General features: G+C 40.4%; 1 protein-coding gene across 3 annotated transcripts in view; it reads right to left on the bottom strand.

Moving 5' to 3' along the window:
* Positions 1-1,174: 1,174 nt before the first annotated feature.
* The window catches only part of ets1 (v-ets avian erythroblastosis virus E26 oncogene homolog 1), an 85,889-nt gene continuing 67,845 nt past the window's right edge, over positions 1,175-19,218 (bottom strand). For all 3 annotated transcript variants that reach the window (XM_048562172.2, XM_048562173.2, XM_048562174.2), the window contains 2 exons: positions 6,982-7,100; positions 1,175-4,747 (listed from right to left, as the gene is read on the bottom strand). In XM_048562172.2, the coding sequence (XP_048418129.1) occupies positions 4,532-4,747; positions 6,982-7,100 (335 nt within the window). In that variant the 3' untranslated portion in view covers positions 1,175-4,531. The remainder of the gene's footprint in view (positions 4,748-6,981; positions 7,101-19,218) is intronic.

Here is a 19,218-nt window from a genome sequence, read left to right as displayed (position 1 = left end):
GTCTAGAGTCAGATTAAAGAAGGTCATAGTAATCTTGGAAATAGGGAAAAGACCTGTCACTCAGGAAAGCACAGAATTCATGGAAAAGCTGGGATGCACAAATAGTAAGCATTCAGGGTGATGCAATGTTACCAAGAGAATGCTACCTAAGAAGGAAAAACTAACTAAAACTTGCAAATGGGCTTGGGGGAGTTGGTTAGTTCAGTTGGCTAGATGGCTAGTTTATGATGTAGAGTGACACTAACAGCATGGTTCAATTCCTACACCAGCTGAAGCTACCAGCAAGTGTATTCTTTTTCAACATCTCACTTGTCCTAACATTTAGAAAGCTACCAGTCATCTCTCTTATTTGAGAAAGCAGCCCTGAGGCCTGTTAGAAGTATGGCAACTTTTATTGCAAAATAAAGGGCAAGAAGCTCATTTTCAAGAATTATTATTTGGTTTTTAGCTTGTTTTTTTTTCTTTCCAGCTTAATGTTCAATTACGCAAACTAATTGCAGCTAATTTGAAAATGTTGAAAATCAGGGAGGGTATACTCAGCCGCTAACATATGCCAGACTTTGGAACTAGCTTCTGAAAGGTGGCTTATTGCTGAACAAGACAACAGCATTGGCTTGTTTCCAAACTCAAGTCATACATCATAATAGCTGTTGATTACTTGTCTTCATGTTCAGCTTTGTAGATCCTTCCATGAAATGACTCTGAAATGGCTGATATCTATGGCACCATTACCTAGCGGTTGAGAAAATTGCGACAATATATTCAACAGCGACAGGATCATTTGAGACCTCACTCAGTGACTGCCCCTGCTATTTAGCAGGTTAGACCAGTGTCAGCTGAATGTCCCATACTCAGGGTTATGAGCCATAGACAATAATTGAACCAACTATCAGCACTCTTAGCAGAAAAGCTGGAAGCTTGAGGGGCAATGGTCGCTTATGGCAGGGAATTCTTTGGGAAAGAGATTTCTGATCTTATTAACAACTCTTTGACCTCTTGTTGCCTGCCGATTAGCCAGTTGTCTGCAAGGTTACAGAGTTGTGAGGAAGGCCATGGGAAAACATCTCATATGTTCTCATTCTTAACCATAAAGTGCTTGTTCACTTCAGCTGAAAGTGGGCCATGAGGCATGGAGAAACATAGGATAAAATGGAAGCAAACAGACCACACCAAATTCAAAAGAATAAGAATTTCTTTTATTGAAATAATTCTAGATAATCTTCATAAAAACAGAGTCTTCAGTTCCATCTCAAATGGATATGGAGGCAATAAGAGTCTCACATTCAGTCCGCAGAGGGCAGAGTTTGAATTGGAGCTACAGGAGGTAGATTCTAACAACTTTGATGTCAAAATCGTTGAACATTGGCATGGGTATTACATTGGAGTCAAAATAATCCAAATTTCACAGCTCATTTCTTTTTATGAAGCATTTCCACAATGTGTAACAGCATAGAAAGAGTACAGTTATATAAAATATCTCCAGCAACATGATGTGCCAGCATCAGCAACTAAACTTACAGGAATCTTCACTCTGCTCCAATGAGATCGCTACATCTCTAAGCTACCTCAGTTTACAAAGCACCAGCTTTCGTTTTGCTTTTTTGTCCTTTTAAAAAATATAAATTATTCTTAAAAAAGCTAAAAAATAAGTCTTGAACAAAATACATAAAATATCTTTTTTTATATCCACTATTTTAGACTTTAAACCTACAGTAAGAAACTATTCCGTTGAGGCAATTATTTTGGATTTAATCTAAACATCACAGAGCCAATGGAACATATGGTGGGTTAATATCTGGTCCCGGCAACTCTGAAGCAGTGATCTGTGCTTCTGGACAATACATGTGGACATTTCAAGGTTTCCTGTAACACACTCTCTACATACTTGCAACATATAACTACAGTTCCCTTCTCTGCTTACACCAGTGAGATATACAGGTATGTTTAGAAACAGATTATTCCTTAACCAACTGAATGATGAACTGCAAATGATGCAGTCAATCTAGGCCCGACAGAGCGAGGTTCAAGCTATTCTTCACTGTTACTCAATTCCCAAGGGATATCAAGCAGTAATTCTGACATCACCCCTGAAATGGCGATAGAAAGTGGACAAGTTGCAAACTAATTTTTCCCTAGTGCAGTCACACTCATCATACATCTATGAGGCTAGCTGTAGCCTCCCCTCCTTCACCTTTTGTCCTCAGAAGACTTGCTACACCATGTGCCTCTGGGCATTATTTGTAATCGATCTCTGTAGTGCTGACTAAGCTGGGAGTCAGTACTGTTGCCACTCTTGCTCTTGCTGTCAAGGGAAGCAAAACTAAGCACTCATTAGGAAGCCTGTCCATCTCAACTTCCATACACTAAGTAAAGACAGCCTTCCTAAATGGAATAGCTGGCTCTGCAGCTTTCCCTTCCTCTGAAAATTAACTAGCCTTTCATTCAGTAATTGCCTTTCCAGGAAACATTGAAAGTTAAGAGTTCTCTGCGTGGGAGAAATCATAGATGCAGATTAATGTCCGCGTCAATACTTAGCTGATAAAGCAGATTATAAGATCCTTGTCACATTGCTATTTGTGTGACCATTGCTCTGTGCAAATTGGCTACCGGTGCTTCCTACATTAAAACAGTGGCTACCCTTCAAAGTACTCCACTGACACTAAATTGATTTTGGATATGCTGAGGTCATGAAAGGGGCTGTGTAAATGCAAGCCTTTCTTTTATTTACATCCCAGCACTGCATTTCCCAACATTTCTGACGGTGACTCTTACTTAATGTATTGTTCTGGAATGGTGCTATTGAGAAACATTTGGTAACAAACCACAGCTATATATAACTCTTCAGCATTTGATTACGAAATTCCCACATGGTCTTGCCATTCTGCCAAAATTCCTTTGCTCTATTACTCCAGTTTCATCATTTTCAATAAAGACACATGTGCTCGTCAGAAAGATAATGCTGCTTGCGGGGCACTTAACCATAAAAGAACTAGCTGATATCTCCCAGTGCAGCACCTCAGTTCTACACTGACGTGCGCTTGGTACAGTCAGACTGAGCTACATGGGTCTGAGACAGTGACTCAGATGGTTGACAGAAACATCCCTCTAGCAAATTGACTAGGAAAAGAGAGCAGAAACACAAAGTGAAGTTACACAGTGCATTCCAGACAATATATAGGCACCCTGCTCAAATGTTTTAGAACAAAATTATACAACAGTCTTTGGCTCATTGAAGATGGGAAAGAATAATCATCTCCAATTTATATCCAGTGACATACTTAAAGCCTTTCTAGTTCAGTAGTCACACAAATGCACCAGTAAACCTGGCCTTCCCTTGCTTAGCCTTAACAATGGAATTTTCCTTAACTTCAAGCAACTTTCCAATCATTCATCACAGGATATTTGAAAGTTTGAAATGGCCATTAATTCACTGATACTCCTCTCCTTTAAACTCTTCTTACCTGCAGAGTGGGCAGAGACAGTCTTAACTCAGTTCATCTGCAAGGTTACAGAGTTGTGAGGCCTCAGTTGGACCTACATATACTTCTACGCTTCATTTTATGATGTTTGATCAAACTGGAGATCTAATCAAGAATCATATCCATCCCATTGGACCTATTTGGAATACCACTAGGGACAGTGTTCAATCTACTTATTCAGGTAGCTTTCTAAAACACATTCCCAGAAATGGTCTTGTTCACAGAACATATTGCAATACACATTCTCTCTCTATATATATATATATTTGTACAGTTGTGTTAGACAGTATGGGTAACTACAATAGTGCTTCAAAGCATCTCATCTTTTGTTTCTTTGTAGTTCACTATTTTATATTAAAAAAACAATAAATGCAATCAACCACACTAATTGTCACACTGGACAAAGAACAAAGGTACAATTTCCAGCAGGCTTGGTGTAATGTAACTTTGTTGGCATGTTTTTCAACCTATTAAAGCCCCCTTTCAGGTTCTTACTACAGTCATCTTTGATGTTGTCTACCCACCTTCAAAACTTGATCATATCAGAGCTGGTAAGGTTCCTACACAAGGCTGCAAATACTGAGACCATCTTAGATATAAGCTTAAAACAAAAAAAAAATACTGGCAAATACTTAAAATACTGACTACCTTATCCATTAACTTCAGTTCACCAATGTGCCAAAGCTGTCAACAGGCATGATGCCTGTGACAGTCATGCAGCTGCCCATCAGTGGCAATGGTTTTCCTTTCGGGCAGTGTTCCTGTGTCCTACAATGCACAATGTCATCACAATCCTTACACAGTCTGTCTGCTGCACTAGTAATGCAGGAAAAATGAGAGGTTACAAAACCAAAAAACACAAATAAAGATGATTTTTTTTAAAAGAAGAAACTGGCTTGGTTTGTCTTTGTAGAGCTGTGCATCGTTTTGAAATGTCCACCTTCAATGCAATGATTTTTTCTGGCTTTCTCTACGAAGCTTAAGCAAACAAACCATACACAAGTCCCACAAGTGAGCACAGCTTGGAATCCAGTCCCACAAGCAGGTACCCCTTACTCATCGGCATCAGGTTTAACATCAAGCATGGCATGTAGTTCCTCTGGTGTGTAGCCCAGCAAGCTCTGAAGGTCACAAACAAACCGATACACATAACGCTTGCCTGCTGTTTTGTGAATGATGTTCTTGTCATAATAATAACGCAGGCCTCGGCTCAGCTTCTCGTAGTTCATCTTCGGTTTGTTTTTCCGCTTTCCCCATCGTCTGGCCACCTGAAAAAGAATGCAGTGTTTGAGAACTGCACAGAAAGAGGCCATTTGGCCCAACTTGGCTCCTGTGGGCCTCCTCCCACTCCGTCACCGCCAATCAATACATACTTTTGTTCTTGTCACCCTTATGTATTAGCTTCCTTCACTCTAAATGCACCAACGCCATTTGTTTAAGCATTTCAATGTGGCAGTGAGTTACACGTTCCAACTTCTTTCTAGGTAAAAGATAACCGCTTGAGTTCATTTATGTGCTTAGCTTTTACATATGTCCTGTAGTTTTCATTTTTCCAGCAAGTAAAAACATCCCACCTTTTTATAATGTTAAAGACACATTCAGATTAATGTTAACGACTTCTATCAGATCACTACATGAGCAGCCTCAACCTATTCGGATGTTTTCTGCCAGTTATAATTTCTCCGTTCCAATGGCAGCATTGGAATAGTGTTTGTTTGCATCTTTTCCAGTGTGCCAGCATCCAGAAGGTTTGTATTACGAGGGGAGGCTAGATAAGCCGGGATGTTTTTCCTGGAGCACAGGAAATTAAGGAGTGACCTTATAGAGGTTTATAAAATCATGACAGGCATAGATAAGGAGAACAGCAAAGGCTTTTTTTCTCCAGGAAAGGGGAGTCCAAAACTTGAAGCCACATGTGCAACATGAGAGGGGAAAAATTTAAAAGGGGCCTGACGGGCAACATTTTCACACAGTAGGTGGTGTGTGTATGGAATGAGCTGCCAGGGGATGTGGTCGAGGTGGGTGCAATTACAATATTTAAAAGACTTCATTAAGGCATTCAACAAGGTTCTGTATGGTAGATGGCTAACAAAGTTATATAATCATACTGGCTCAAAGGGAGGAGGCAGAGGGTGGTAGTGGATTGTTGCTTTTCAGGCTGGTGTGCAACAAGGATCGGTGCTGGGTCCACTGCTGCTTCTCACTTATATAAATGATTTGGATGTGAGCATAGTTGGTACGGTTAGTAAGTTTGCAGATGACACCAAAATTAGAGGCATAGTAGGAAACCAAGAAGCTTACCTCAGTGTACAATGGGACCTTGATTAGATGGGCTGGTGGATCTAGGAGTGGCAGGTGGAGTTGAGATAGAGGTGAGGTGCTACATGTTGGAAAGGTAAATCAGGGCAGGACTATACAATTAACAGTAAGGTCCTGGGCAGTGTTGCTGAACAAAGAGACCTTGGCATGCATGTTCATAGTTCCTTGAAAGTGGAGTCACAGGCAGACAGGGTAGTGAAGAAGATGCTTGATATGCTTGCCTTTACTGGTCAGTGCATTGAGTATAGGAGTTGGGAGGACATCTACAGGATATTGGGAAGGCCGTTTTTGGTATACTGTGTTCAATTTTGGTTTGTCTGCTATAGGAAGGATATTGTGAAACTTGAAAGGCCTCAGAAAGGGTTCAGTTGAGGCTACCTTGCTGAATGTTTTGAAGGGGAAGATAGATAGATTTTTGAACTGTAAAGGAAATAAGGGTTATGGTGAGTGGGTGAGTAAATGGAGCTGAGTGTACAAAAAGATCAGCCATGAGCTTATTGAATGGCGGAGCAGGCTCGAGGGGACAACACCAGCTCCTATTTTTTCTGTTCATATGTTCTTGTCTCTTTTAATCGAGAAAAAAAACTTGGATTTTTAAATTGCCAATTCAACATTTACACTGATATCAAGTCCTAGAGGTCTTTACAATAGATGGAGAAGAGAAGTGAAGTTCCAAAAATAAAGGTGCGGAAACAATTCCAACCAAGAAATTCAAGTGATCACATCTCAATTTGTTTGGACATTTATACAACCACTGCAGGTCCACAAACTGGGGACATTTAGTGACAGTAACAGCAGCAGTACAAGCATTATGGTTGTAAAATACAGCAACAAGGTTAAGTGACCCAACCATGGTTTTATAACAAGCCAATTTTAAATTTAAATTTAATCCTAACTAGAAGTGACAAAAAGGAAATGTTTAAAATCTTGGGCTGAAAAGTTAACAGATCACATGTTTATTTCAAGTATTCAGTACAAAACTGCTCAAGAGCAGGAGAGAGTTAATGCAGAGAATAGAGAGAAAGGTTGACTCTTAACGGGTTTAAAATGACTGGTAGCCAGTCCTCTGTCCTTGAGTTTGATGGCATGACCCCATGCTCTGTGTATGAATTTGAACATGTGAAACTCATGGAAACATGGTGGCAATTGGACAAGGCTCATGACAAAGCAAGCATGCCCTTACCTCATCAGGATCTGCGAGCTTGAACTCCCAGCCATCACCTGTCCAACTGATAAATGACTGACAAGATTTGTCAGTCAAGAGCTCCAGCAGAAACTGCCACAACTGGATGGGCCCACTCCCTGTCATGGAGAGAAAGAGAGACAGAGAGAAGAACTTTAGTACTTAGGTCCCAAAGAGATCGCAAACTTTAAGCTCTGCCTCAAATTTTGTGTTGCTGACAGGAGTAAATCTGTCCACAAATCCTGGCAAACAAACTGAATGTAACACTCCAGCATCTTAATAATCCCACTAGTTTGTTGTTAGGGTCAATTAGATTGCTCAGATACCATTCACTTTCTGCAATCCAACATGAAGGAGGTTGGTCATGAATCACCACTGATTGGCGAGAGCCAGGCGATAAGCAAATGGAGCAGTGTTGCAATAGAAGGGTAGAGGGAAAAATGATGAAGGGGAGGAAAAAAATCAGGAGGAATAAGAAACGTAGGAGGGGAAGGAAACATAAAAAGATGGCATTTGATAAAGGACAAATGAGAATTATAAAAACAGAAAGTGCTAGTGAAATTCCAAGCCTGGCTGCATCTGCAGGGATATAAACAGAAATAAACTTCTGAGTTCAACATGACTCCTTTTCAGAGACAGCTAGAAGATTAAGGGGGTTTATGCTGCGGGGCTGGAAGGGACAACCAGAATAGATAGCAAGGCTGCCCAGAGGTAAAGGTCGAGTGAGTTAAGCGAGCCAATGGTAGTAGCGAAGGAATATAGAGGAAGATAAGATGTACAGAGCAAGAGTAAATGTTAATTGTGGCTGTGAGTGGCAGATAATGGGTCAGCTCTGCCAACAGCAAATCCATGCAAACTACACTCTGAGAAGGTGAGGAAGAGGATGAACTAAAATAATGGACAGAATTCACAGTCTGAAGTTATTAAACTCAATGCTGAGTTCTAAAAACTGTGAAGTGACTAAACAGAAAGTGTGGTGTCATTTCTCCAGCTCCTGTGACTTTCACTGGAACACTGCAGCAAACTTAGGACAGAAATGTTGGCAAGAGAGAAAGATGGGTTTATTGAAGTGGGAAGCAACAGGAAGGTTTGGGTTGTTCTTGCAGTCAGGCCATAAAGTTGTCAATCTGCATTTGGTCTCATATGTGTAGATTAGACTGTAGTGTAAGCAGTGAATACGGTAGACTAAACTGAAAGAAGTCAGAAAAGGTGGGAAAAAAAGAGAAGAAAACATCAGGAAAGAGGGGAAAGGGCAGGCAAAAGGGGGAAGGGTCAAAGTAGGTAATCTCACCATGGGATGGGATTCACAGACAGTACACACACCCACTAACGCATCATTGCAAGAATTAAACATGTTTCGACATCATGTAAATACAAGTTAAAACGTATGAATTCTTGCAATAGATCTGGCAAAATCTATTTTAGGCTTCTAGAATTCCATAATGTATTGGACCCGAGAGGCACAGTGTGGTTGAGGTGTGTGGAAGGCGGCTAAGAAGTGGAAGATGTTAAGAAGGGACAGCGTGTAAGTTAGAGAATTATAGGTCAGCAATTTTCAAACTGCTATTTTCTTCTTATGTAGAGAAAAGTGGTGAGTGTTTTCTTTTCATCTGAGTTTGTCAGTTTGGTAAATTAGGAATTTTGGATAGTTTGACTAAATTTCTGCAATTTGTGATGGTTCTGGGAATTGTGGGACTTGCCTGGTGAGTCGTGATAGCGTGTAGAGGTGAGCAAAATCGTCTGAGCTGAAAGTAGCTGTTAGCTATAGCACAATAGGTGATAATTATAATCACACATTACTCAACAAACAACCTTTAAACCTAAGCACCAGGCAGCCTGAAATGTCCAAGAGGAACAATGACGACAGAAGGGGCTTCCCCATTCAGTTGATCAACCTTAGGGGACCACGACAATCTGTAACGTGCTAATGCAATACCATTGCTCTTCTATCCATCACAAACATTTCCAACATCAAGCTGTATTAAATTAAAACAACAAACTGCAGATACTGGAGCTCTGAAACAAAAACACAAATTGCTGGAGAAACTCAGCAAGGTCTGGCAATAGTTCAGAAGAAGAGTAGCTAGACTCGAAATGTTAACTCTGTTTCCTCTCACTAGATGCTACCAGATCTGCTCAATTTCTCCAGCAATTTCTGTTTTTGTATCAAGTTTATTATGCTTGAGAAAAGGGGGCAAGTTCAGAAAATCAGAACCATCAAAGCACAAGTTAGGTTCCTTTCAGTAATCTCTGGGCAGATTTATAAGGGTTAGTTTTTTTTTCTCCAGGAGTTGAATGTAGTTTGAAGTGATTAGAAAACAGTGACTTTGTAGTCTTGTCAAAACAGAAGTCAGGATCTGTAACTTAATGACAGAGGTCTACCTACCCCACCGATGACACATATTCTCTATCAGTGCTTATTAACTGACAAACAGGCAGCCCAATCACACATCAGATCTAATAACCTTTAACTGTGCATCTGGCAATGGCACTATTAAATAAGGTTTCCATTTATACAGCACCTTTTTATGATCTCAGGACTCTGTAAACTCGCCAAAATAGTATAACGCAAAAAATGTTTTCAGAAGTGTCTTCATGCTTTAAGGTAACAACACGTAGACCGGCTACATAATGAAAGTTTCCCCAGACATCAATGAGATAAGGAAGGATAAATATTAGCCAAGACATCAGAGATAATTCCCTAGCCCTTCTTGGAAACAGTGTCATTAGACCTTTGACCTCAGAAGACAAATGGAATTTCAGTTCATGTCATTCAAAAGATGATTTTTCTGGCGGTGAAGAACTTCCTCAGTACTGCTAAGGAATATTATTCGGATTGCATACTTGTGTCTACAGAGGAGAGGATGAACCCATGACCTCTTACTTAGTGCTAACAGTGCTGCTACTGAGGCAAGTTTGATACATCAGCAAAGAATTCAAACTCATTCACTCACTCATCTCCACGAGTTACATTACTACAAGAAAGCCTCAGGTGGTGTGTAGGCTTCACACTTCATTAACCCTGCTCTTTCTTGCATGCAACCTAAAAATAGAGCTTATAGCAGGGATCACACGCAAAACATTTCACACAATGAGTGCAGTGTCTGCTGTGCAAAATCTTCCTTTGCCCAAAATAAAAAGTTCATGCAGAAATATTTAAGCAAAGCTCACAGATGTATGATGGCATCAGTTCATTAGAATGTGAAAACTGAGCATTACTGGGTCTCTGTTCCCAATTGGGAACAAGGCAAAGCATTGATGAGACTGTGAAATGTGGTACAGATAATTGTACACAGACACTCTGTCAGTTTTTCCGTCTAAGACGAGGTGACAGTACTGGACTCTTTAGGTCTCTTTATTTTTCTGCTGATTTCATTAAGAAACCCTTTTATGGCAGTGACGATCCAACTCTTTAAGAATGTGAGCAAACAGCGAGGGGAGCTCGAGGCAAGTGCCACCAAATTCTCAGCCAAGAAGCCATCATTGGGAGCCTTAAATCACAGGTTGCAATATCCAGCAACGTACTCCTCAGCCCCTGCCACCAAATTCCCACCCCGACTCACATTGTGCTCTAAAGAATGCCACTTCCTTGTGATGACATCTTTTACTAAACCACCAGCTATTGGAGTTATTTTCATGAGATCAGACGGGATTGCACAGTATTACAGAGGACTGTTGTAATGTATGGAGGAGTGGTACCAGATGGATTGATCTAAACTGTTTCCAGTAATGAGGAGATGCAGGAAATAAGGTACAAAACATGTGGTTAGATGTGATACATTTCAAACAGAGAATGGGCATAATCTCATTTACAATTGTACAGCGCACTACCAGAATTAGTGATTGAACAGAGATTGTGACACGTTTAAGTACAGATTAAAAAGGTGATCGAAGGGAAAGGGGTTAAAAAGATATGGGTCAAGGTAGGCATGTGGCATGTCAAGACTGCTTATGTGGAAAACAAATTCCAAAATAAGATAGGTGAGCTACGATGCCCTACTTTTCATGTACTGATACTGTATTAACTTGCTAATTGGATCTACAATCAGGACAGGGTGTCACTCTTTTTAACACCTCTCCAACTTGGCTCTTTCATTGATGAACGGTCTCAGCTTCAACAAGAGGCAATCGGCAGCTTTCAAGTTTTGGAAACTGCTGCAGGCATTTAAGGGGCATCATTTTGAGACAATTCTCACCCAGTGAGCAAACATAAACAAACACACTTTGGCACATGTATACCCTCAGACACAGTCTCACAGAAATCTCCATAAACAGACACAAGAGATATAAGGGACATGCAAATTGACCAACAAAGGCCACCAGTTACAACAAGGATTAAGGAGGGGTGACTTTTCTTTCTCTCACTAACCAATGTGGTATGAATTTTATCAAACAACAGATTGCAACAACCCAGTCAAACAAGATGCGCAATTTGCTGAACAGCTCACAGCCCAATTATGCTTTCCTACAGCATTCTTAATGATACTGTCTGAAGAAACAGCTGTCTGGTCATCTGTTCTTACAGTTTCTGTTGATACAATTTTCAGCTGGGCACATTATGAATGCCTGGCTGAGCTCCAAGAAGGTTTCAATCACTTAGCTCTCAGCAGCTTATGCTGACAAATGCTGCAGACGGAACTACAAGCTTTGTTCATTGCTACCCTCAATACAATGTAATAATTGGTTTTGAAGATCTTTCTCAATGTCTGGGTGTTATTCACATTAGTTTTAAGAGGTGCCGAGAAAATAAAAGCTTAATAGAATGCATAATTTTGGTTGATAGGCTCTTACAAGGTATAAGTTGAACAATGGATATTGAAAGCCCTTTTTTCTTCTGGTGCTAGTCTCATGAGCAATTCAAAGTCTCATCATTAGTTCATTCATTCTACATAAGAAGGATAGTCAGAGAGTGGAGATGAAGGATGTATGGTGTGGGGGGGATGGGCATGTGGGTGTAAGTATCAGGGGTGATAGAGGGCATGGAAGGGAAGCAGTAGATATGAGAGAAGGGAGTGAGAGGTGAAGACCTGAAGACCTAACAGTCATAATTGCATCTCTGTTGGTGTGGCAGTAATCGCAAGTGAGTCTTTTAGCCTGCTGGCCACGTTATCTGTCATCTTGCTTGCTAACTACAGCCTACTTCCTGAGACAGCACTGATTCCATCTGACTCTCACCTTCCCAGAAGGAAACTATGGTGGATGAGGGGCTCCATTAAGAAGATAGCTGTGCAGAGAAGGAAAACTTCCTAACACACACCTTTGTTTCTATCATGAAAAGCCAGTCTTTGGAAGTAGAAAGGTTGGTTGTGCAATGAAACAATAAAAACAACCCATTGTTTGTTATAGAGATAATGGGAACTGCAGATGCTGGAGAATTCCAAGATAATTTGATTACCATTGTTTGTTATGTTCCTTACTTTGGTTCTTCCTGGGTGCCTCTGGATGACAATACATTGTAATATGTTGGCTGTCTGTGAAAGCAGGCCTCAAATGATTCTCCAGTGTTCTTGACAAATCCAAAGGCACAGGTGATGACAAATGAAGTATTTAGTTCCATTTAGCTGACAGTTGGCAACTTCCTCAAAACAGGTGTTTTGTATAAGGCACATTCAATGCTGTATGATTGCACATAAGGTTTGAAATATGCTATTTTGGCAAGCTGCGGTGGTGGAGCTACATCCCAATGGGTTTAACTTTCATTTTCATAGGTCTGTTCACATAAGCAACAGAGAGAAATATCATGAAATTGGTGCAAAAATGTGAAATTACAGAGAGGTGGCAATGAAACATAGTTCAGAGATCAATCTGGATGCTCCATTCAGAGATGACAGGTAACGGTAGAAATAAGGCAGGGTAAGGTGCAGAAAGCAATGCATTGATATTTGCTGACTCTTTTGCCCAATTCTCCTAAGGCATCAATTTCAAGAAAATAGAAATACTTTGTATTTGAAGAAATTGGATTCTTTTGAAATAAATTGGAACTCAATTTCAGAAACTGAAAGTATGAGTTAACGGATTGACATCACCATTTGGGAGTGTCTACCGCAAACTTGTGCTCCTGAGATGCTGCTTGGCCTGCTGTGTTCATCCAGCCTCACATTTTATTATCTTATACAGCAAACTTTGTTTTAACCGACACCTTATGAACCAGCACCCCTGATAGACCAGTAAAAATTATGCCCCTCAACTGCAGTGACTTTTATTGTATTATCCCAATCTGTGTGATGTCCGAGTAGTCAGCTGAGGGTTCTAACATGAAATTTTATTTAAGGCAAAGTTGCATTATTATTTACTGCATAAGACACTTAAATAAAGTATAACAGTTATATTAATACCCTTGTATTATATTTCTGTTACTGTGTGTGTGCTTTCACATTGATTATGTGGACCTCTGGAATATTTGCTCAACTGGTACACTCCTGGTCCACTAGTGCTGGCTAATAAAAAAAAGGTTTGCCGTATTATGATATTATTTACTGTTTCTTTTACTATTTGCATTGCACTTTGAAGTTTATCAGTAAATTATTTTGTCAACTACAGCTAGTATGAAGGTCTACCATTAGTGGTAATAAAACACTTCTCAGAATTTCAGGGAAAACCCACAATACCACAGCATAAACAAACAGCAAAATTAATTTGAAGAAAAATTTTCCATTTAATATTGTGGCATGTCATCAAAATGACATGACGCTAAGACTTAGACTATTCTTATGCCTAAAATATAAAAGTCCAAATATATAGAAAGTTCAAAGAAGGATCTAAAAAGTGCATCGTTCTTAGGTTGAGATATAGTTTGATTAAACTAAGCACCTGTTTGCCTGTTTAGGAAGCATTTCAACTTTACATGGGAGCTGGAAAATAAAAGGTGTCACTCACAAGGCTTTAATTGCTCAGAGGTAAGGCCCTTCCTTCAGGAAAGATACAATGGGTAGGGTAACCCTGGGCCAATCTGCTCTGAGGATATTGCCTCCTTTAAGCTACAGCTCTGGCTCCATCCCCAGAGTGAATATAACAGGTCCATTCTGTTCTGTGCAGTAGCATGTAGTCATGCAGAAGGCAACTGATGTTGGTTGTTCCTCAACAGAAGCCCATGGTGTAGCTTCGTCAATTGTTCCCACGCTGTACTGAAGACCCACAATCACAGAGATATAGAACAAGGTGAAGGGAACTCAAAAAAGGTGGAATGCTTCCAAGATGTTGGAAATTGTTCACAAAGCAGTGAAAGCAAGTCTTCAGAACAAATCCTGGGAGCACAAGTAGGGAAGAAGCAATAGCTGCATCAGCCTTCAAAGCTTTTAATTTTACAGAATCCCTGCTATGTTTGCACCTTGCTGACTGCAGCAAGTTTCACTTAGTTTAGAACCCCGGAATACCAGAATAAATTCTGAATGAATTGCCTTTTAGCATATTTAAATTAGAGACCTGAAAACGCCATTGGAGTTTCTCACAGCCCAGGAGTGAGAGAATCATGTCATGTTTCAACAATTCAGAATGTTTAAGGAGTTAACACACAGCAGACCCTCATATGAAGGTGTCTCCTTATAAGGTAAATGCTGCTCCATGTTTGTACACGGAGAAGCACTTCCCCAAACACTTTCATGATTCATGTATAGATAGCAACAGAATTCTTTGCATTCAGACTCTGGACCATGGAGAAATACTTTTTTCTTCTCTTCCTACTTCTGAGCTGAACAGAAAACAACTTTAATCAGGGAGTGAGTAGACAAATCTTTTAAGTCATGGCTCACCAGTCAATCACTGCAAGACAGAGGGTTGAAGTTAAATTTCTTTTTTGTGCTTTGCAGCAAACTGGTACACCAGCAAATAAAATATTGCAACCTAGAACAGGTATGTTGAAATAAGGAAGGGGCTGATGACACTCTGTCTTACTAAGTGACAAATGACAGCAATGCTAAGGATAGCAGAAGCATGATTTAACAGGACATTCATAATTTCTGCCTGGGTTATACCACTCCAGCATTAACTTTCTAAAAATTATATTTCGCATTGAAATAGACACATCAATTATGCTTGCGCAATCAATAGCAATCAAATCCATTCCAGAAAATTCACTCAAAATTCCTTTCTAATTATAATAATATAAGCCTCAATTTCTGCCAGTTAACCTCTCTGGCACTGAAAATTATTTTTACGTGTGAAGAGACTCATTCTTTCAAGTTTTGGTTGTTGCTGGAAATTATTATTAAAATTTCAGATATGAAATTAACTTTATCTCCTTTGCTCTGTAGATCTAATTTTTCTTTCCCTCATTATTTTCCGTTCTTCATTTGATATTGAATTCACTGACTGTAATTTACACTCAAAGCTGTTAAATATCATAATGCAATTATTTTCATGCTAGTTTCCTTATAGCATCATGGTCAACTGGCAGTTCAAGTAATATGCCACTGAGCAATTCTTATAACCCAAACATTTAAGACTTGTCCAGCCAAAAGCAGATGGTATTTGACGCCTTGCTACAGTGTAATACAGCCTAATATCCACAAAACTGTGAAGGCGTGAAGAAAATTTTATGTAGTACAGCACTATATAAGAACAGTGACTGTATTTACTGTACTAGGGGCAGCACGGTGGCTCAGTGGTTAGCGCTGCTGCCTCACAGCGCCAGGAACCCAGGTTCAATTCCATCCCCCAGGCAACTGTCTGTGTGGAGTCTGCACATTCTCCCAGTGTCTGCATGTGTTTCCTCCAGGTGCTCCAGTTTCCTCCCACAGTCCAAAGGTGTCCAGGTTAGGCAGATTCGCTGTGCTAAATTGGCCGTAGTGTTCAGGGATTAGGTGGGTTATAAGGAACAGGGTCCAGGTGGGATGCTCCAAGCATCGGTGTGGACTTGTCGGCCAAAGGGCCTGTTTCCACACTGTACGGGTTCAATGTTCTGTGTACTTACAGCCCCTTTTTAGACCACTCAATGACCTGTACTGCTCTACATCAAAATGCTCAATGTCTTGTTGAGCCGTATACTAGAACACTCTTGGTACTGTAGGTCACTGCATACATTCATGTCTGCTTTTAACAACAGTCAATGAAACTTTACCTTTTCTACAAATCACATTACATCTCAAAGAACAGCTAACCATTCCTGATGGTGTATGGTGACCATGTACAAAAGGATATCTCGCCTTTCCAGAATGGTAGCTACCTCTATAAAGGATAGCGTCAGCTTTTGACCTCACCTACCAGAATAAAAATGGCACAAGTTGTGTTTTAGACATCCCACCAGTACAAATCTAATAAGATGGAGGCAGCTGCACTTTAATACATTTAGCCACTCACAGCACTGTTTTGCTGATCAGTTGGGAGGATGAATAAGCATCATGCTGATCTCCACCTGTGCCTTGCATAGCTAGAATCAGAGACTATGGTACATGTGAAGCAGAAACTATAAATGGTATGCTAGCATCGTTGTGAGGGCAACACCACATCTGAGATCTGGTGGGCAGCTAACACACGTGACTGTGTGGGCGTGCACCACACTGCAAGACCAAACAGTCCTTTGCATGAAATTCTTGCGGGTGGCCTAGTTACACCTCAGGAAGCACTAATCCCTTATGTTAGTCACAGCCCCAATGCAGTTCAGCAAATTAAAATTAGGTTACATAGAATTATAGAGCAGACAGCAGAGCATCCACCTTAACCACTACACAATGACACTTACACTTCGCTTAAGTCTCCTCCTATCCTTCTTCAACTAATTCTGTCATCATAATACATTACTCGTCTCTAGCAATATTTTGTTGCGCTTCTCTTTAAATGTTTCTATGCTATGTGCCTCAACCACACTGTGGTATCGACTTTCACCCTCCCACCACTCTCTGGGTAATACAATTTATTTATGAGCTGTCAATTTTTGGTAATATCAACCTTATATTGCTGGCCTATAGATATCACACAAGTGTCAATTCTCTGTCTCTAAGCCTCACAATGTGATTGAACATGGAAGCTGAGTTCGCAGTAGCACTCTGATACTTGAGATGTACTTGAGTGCAATTACCCTTCTGGGAAAGGAAACCCTCTCCACCAGCCAGCATTCAATGTAGCAAAGCTTTTTGCCATGTGTAGTCAGGGTAAGGATTGCTCGTAAGACTGAAGGGAGTTTAAATGTGAACATCTCTGCTTGCTATTTCTTTAATACTTGTACATGAATACCCACAGGTATACGTATGTACACACTGGTGTGTACATTAAGTGCATTAGTCTTGGGGTATGCAGGGACATGTAAGGGTGTAGATTGCTTTTTGGTAGATCAGCGTGGATTCAATGGGGCAATTGGCCTGCTTCCACATTGTCAGGATTCCACGGGCCTGTCTGCCAGATAATGATAGTTGGTGCCAGCTTAAAAATACAACATTTATTAGAAAACAACTTGCCAGGTCTCATCTCCAGGCCCAGGTCTGAATTTAACCTATAATGACAAAATGAAAGTTTTGACACTCTCCACTGGCCGTTGAAATGCTTCTTAAAATATATTTTACTCGGTCTCAATTCAGCTCCCTACCAGGTACAACAGTACTGCTAATTCAACATAAACATCCCCTAACATTGGCAATATCTCACTGAGTCACTGCTGATTGGAGAGAGGGAGAAAAATGTGAACATTTCAGTACACTGTTGTAAAACTGTAAGAAATAGATGTAAGAGTAGGACATTTGCATACAGTGGATATTTTAAGGCCAAGCTAGATTCTTTCGTCCTAAGAGGATGAAAGATTATTGGGTCTATGTAGGAATGCAGAGTTGAGTTAAAATCAGGTTAGCTAAAATCTTACTGCATGGCAGAACAGGCTGAAAAAGGACAAGAGGTCCACTCTTCTTTCTTCTTTGTAGGCTCATTCTACATTCCTGCATTATCCTTCATTTTTTAAAGACCATAAGTTCTATTATCTTAGTCTTGAATACATTCAATATCTGAGCAATTCACAGCTCTCTGGAATACAGAATTCCAAACATTTGCAGTCATTTGAGTGAAGAAATTTCTTCTTCTCTCAGTCCTAAATGGCTGAGCCTTTAATCAGAGACTGTGACCTCATGTTCACAGTTCCTCAGCCAGGGAAAATAACCCCTTCACAGCAACCTTATTACACCTGGGTGTTTCAGTATGTCCAGCATACCATTTATCTCAGGTAGGAACGGTTCCCCAGCTGTCAGGACTTGGTTGGAATCTCAGGTTTCTGGAGATTAATCTCCAAGCCATTTTGAGGAACAAGTAGAAGGAAAAATCAAAGGAACATTATTTTCAAAATTTCTTGTTCAACGAGCATAAAATGTTAGAAAGGGGAAAGAAGCGATATAACAGTCAAGTGTGGCAACGAGGACGCTATTTGTCTTAAGTTGGCTTAGGAAGGTGACCAATGGTTGGGAGGGGGAGCTGAGGGAGCACTATGTGGCTACTGGTGGAGGATCATCGAATAAAACACCGATATCAATTTTCCTGGAGTTAGGAATCTTATCGGTCACTGAGTAAACAACTGTCAATCCAACAGGAAGGACAGAGTTATCTGATTCAGTATGGCATGTGACTGGGAGTATTGAGCATCAGATTCTGGTGGTCGGAGTGAAGGTACGAATTGCCAGTGGTGAGGGAGGGTAATAGAATAGGTTGGCATCGTTTTGGACGCAGAACGGTTCAATGTGAGGTTTTGTTCCATTTCCGCTCATTAGTTCTAAAACTCACTTGTTAAAACTAAAATAAGTTACAATCCATCTCTGTTGTGTTACTTTGTTTCCCACTTGCCAAGGCTGCAGTTAACCTACTTTCACTGAAATCTTCACTGTACATGGGTATTCTCTAGAATCATGTTTTACGACCAGTTCCAAAATAAACTCAATTCAATGTGAGATAACAAGGTGTAGAACTGGATGAACACAGCAGGCCAAACAACATCAGAGGAGCAGGAAGGCTGACGTTTCGGGCCTAGACCCTTCTTCAGACATCAATTCAATGTGGCCCTGTTCACTCAGTCTGTCAAACATCCAGTTGCCCAAAACAATTAAATAGGATAAAAAGCTGTTGCAATGTGGCACATTCCCCGTGACCAATCTCCATCCTCAAAGCCTTGCCACTGGGCCTCAATGGGATGGCCCCTTAATCCTCCATCCAGCATTTAACAAAATCAAAGAGATTAGCAAAGGGCTGAAGGGTGCAGATTTTCCTACGCCTGTTTGCTCCCCTCCCACCTCAAAGAATATCTTTTGACATATTTACTACTCCATACAATTT

This window comes from Stegostoma tigrinum, chromosome 32 (genome assembly GCF_030684315.1).
Source record: "Stegostoma tigrinum isolate sSteTig4 chromosome 32, sSteTig4.hap1, whole genome shotgun sequence".
Taxonomy (NCBI): Eukaryota; Metazoa; Chordata; class Chondrichthyes; order Orectolobiformes; family Stegostomatidae; genus Stegostoma; species Stegostoma tigrinum.
The sequence above is the reverse complement of the archived record's forward strand: the minus strand, read 5'-3'. Positions and strand labels throughout refer to the sequence as shown.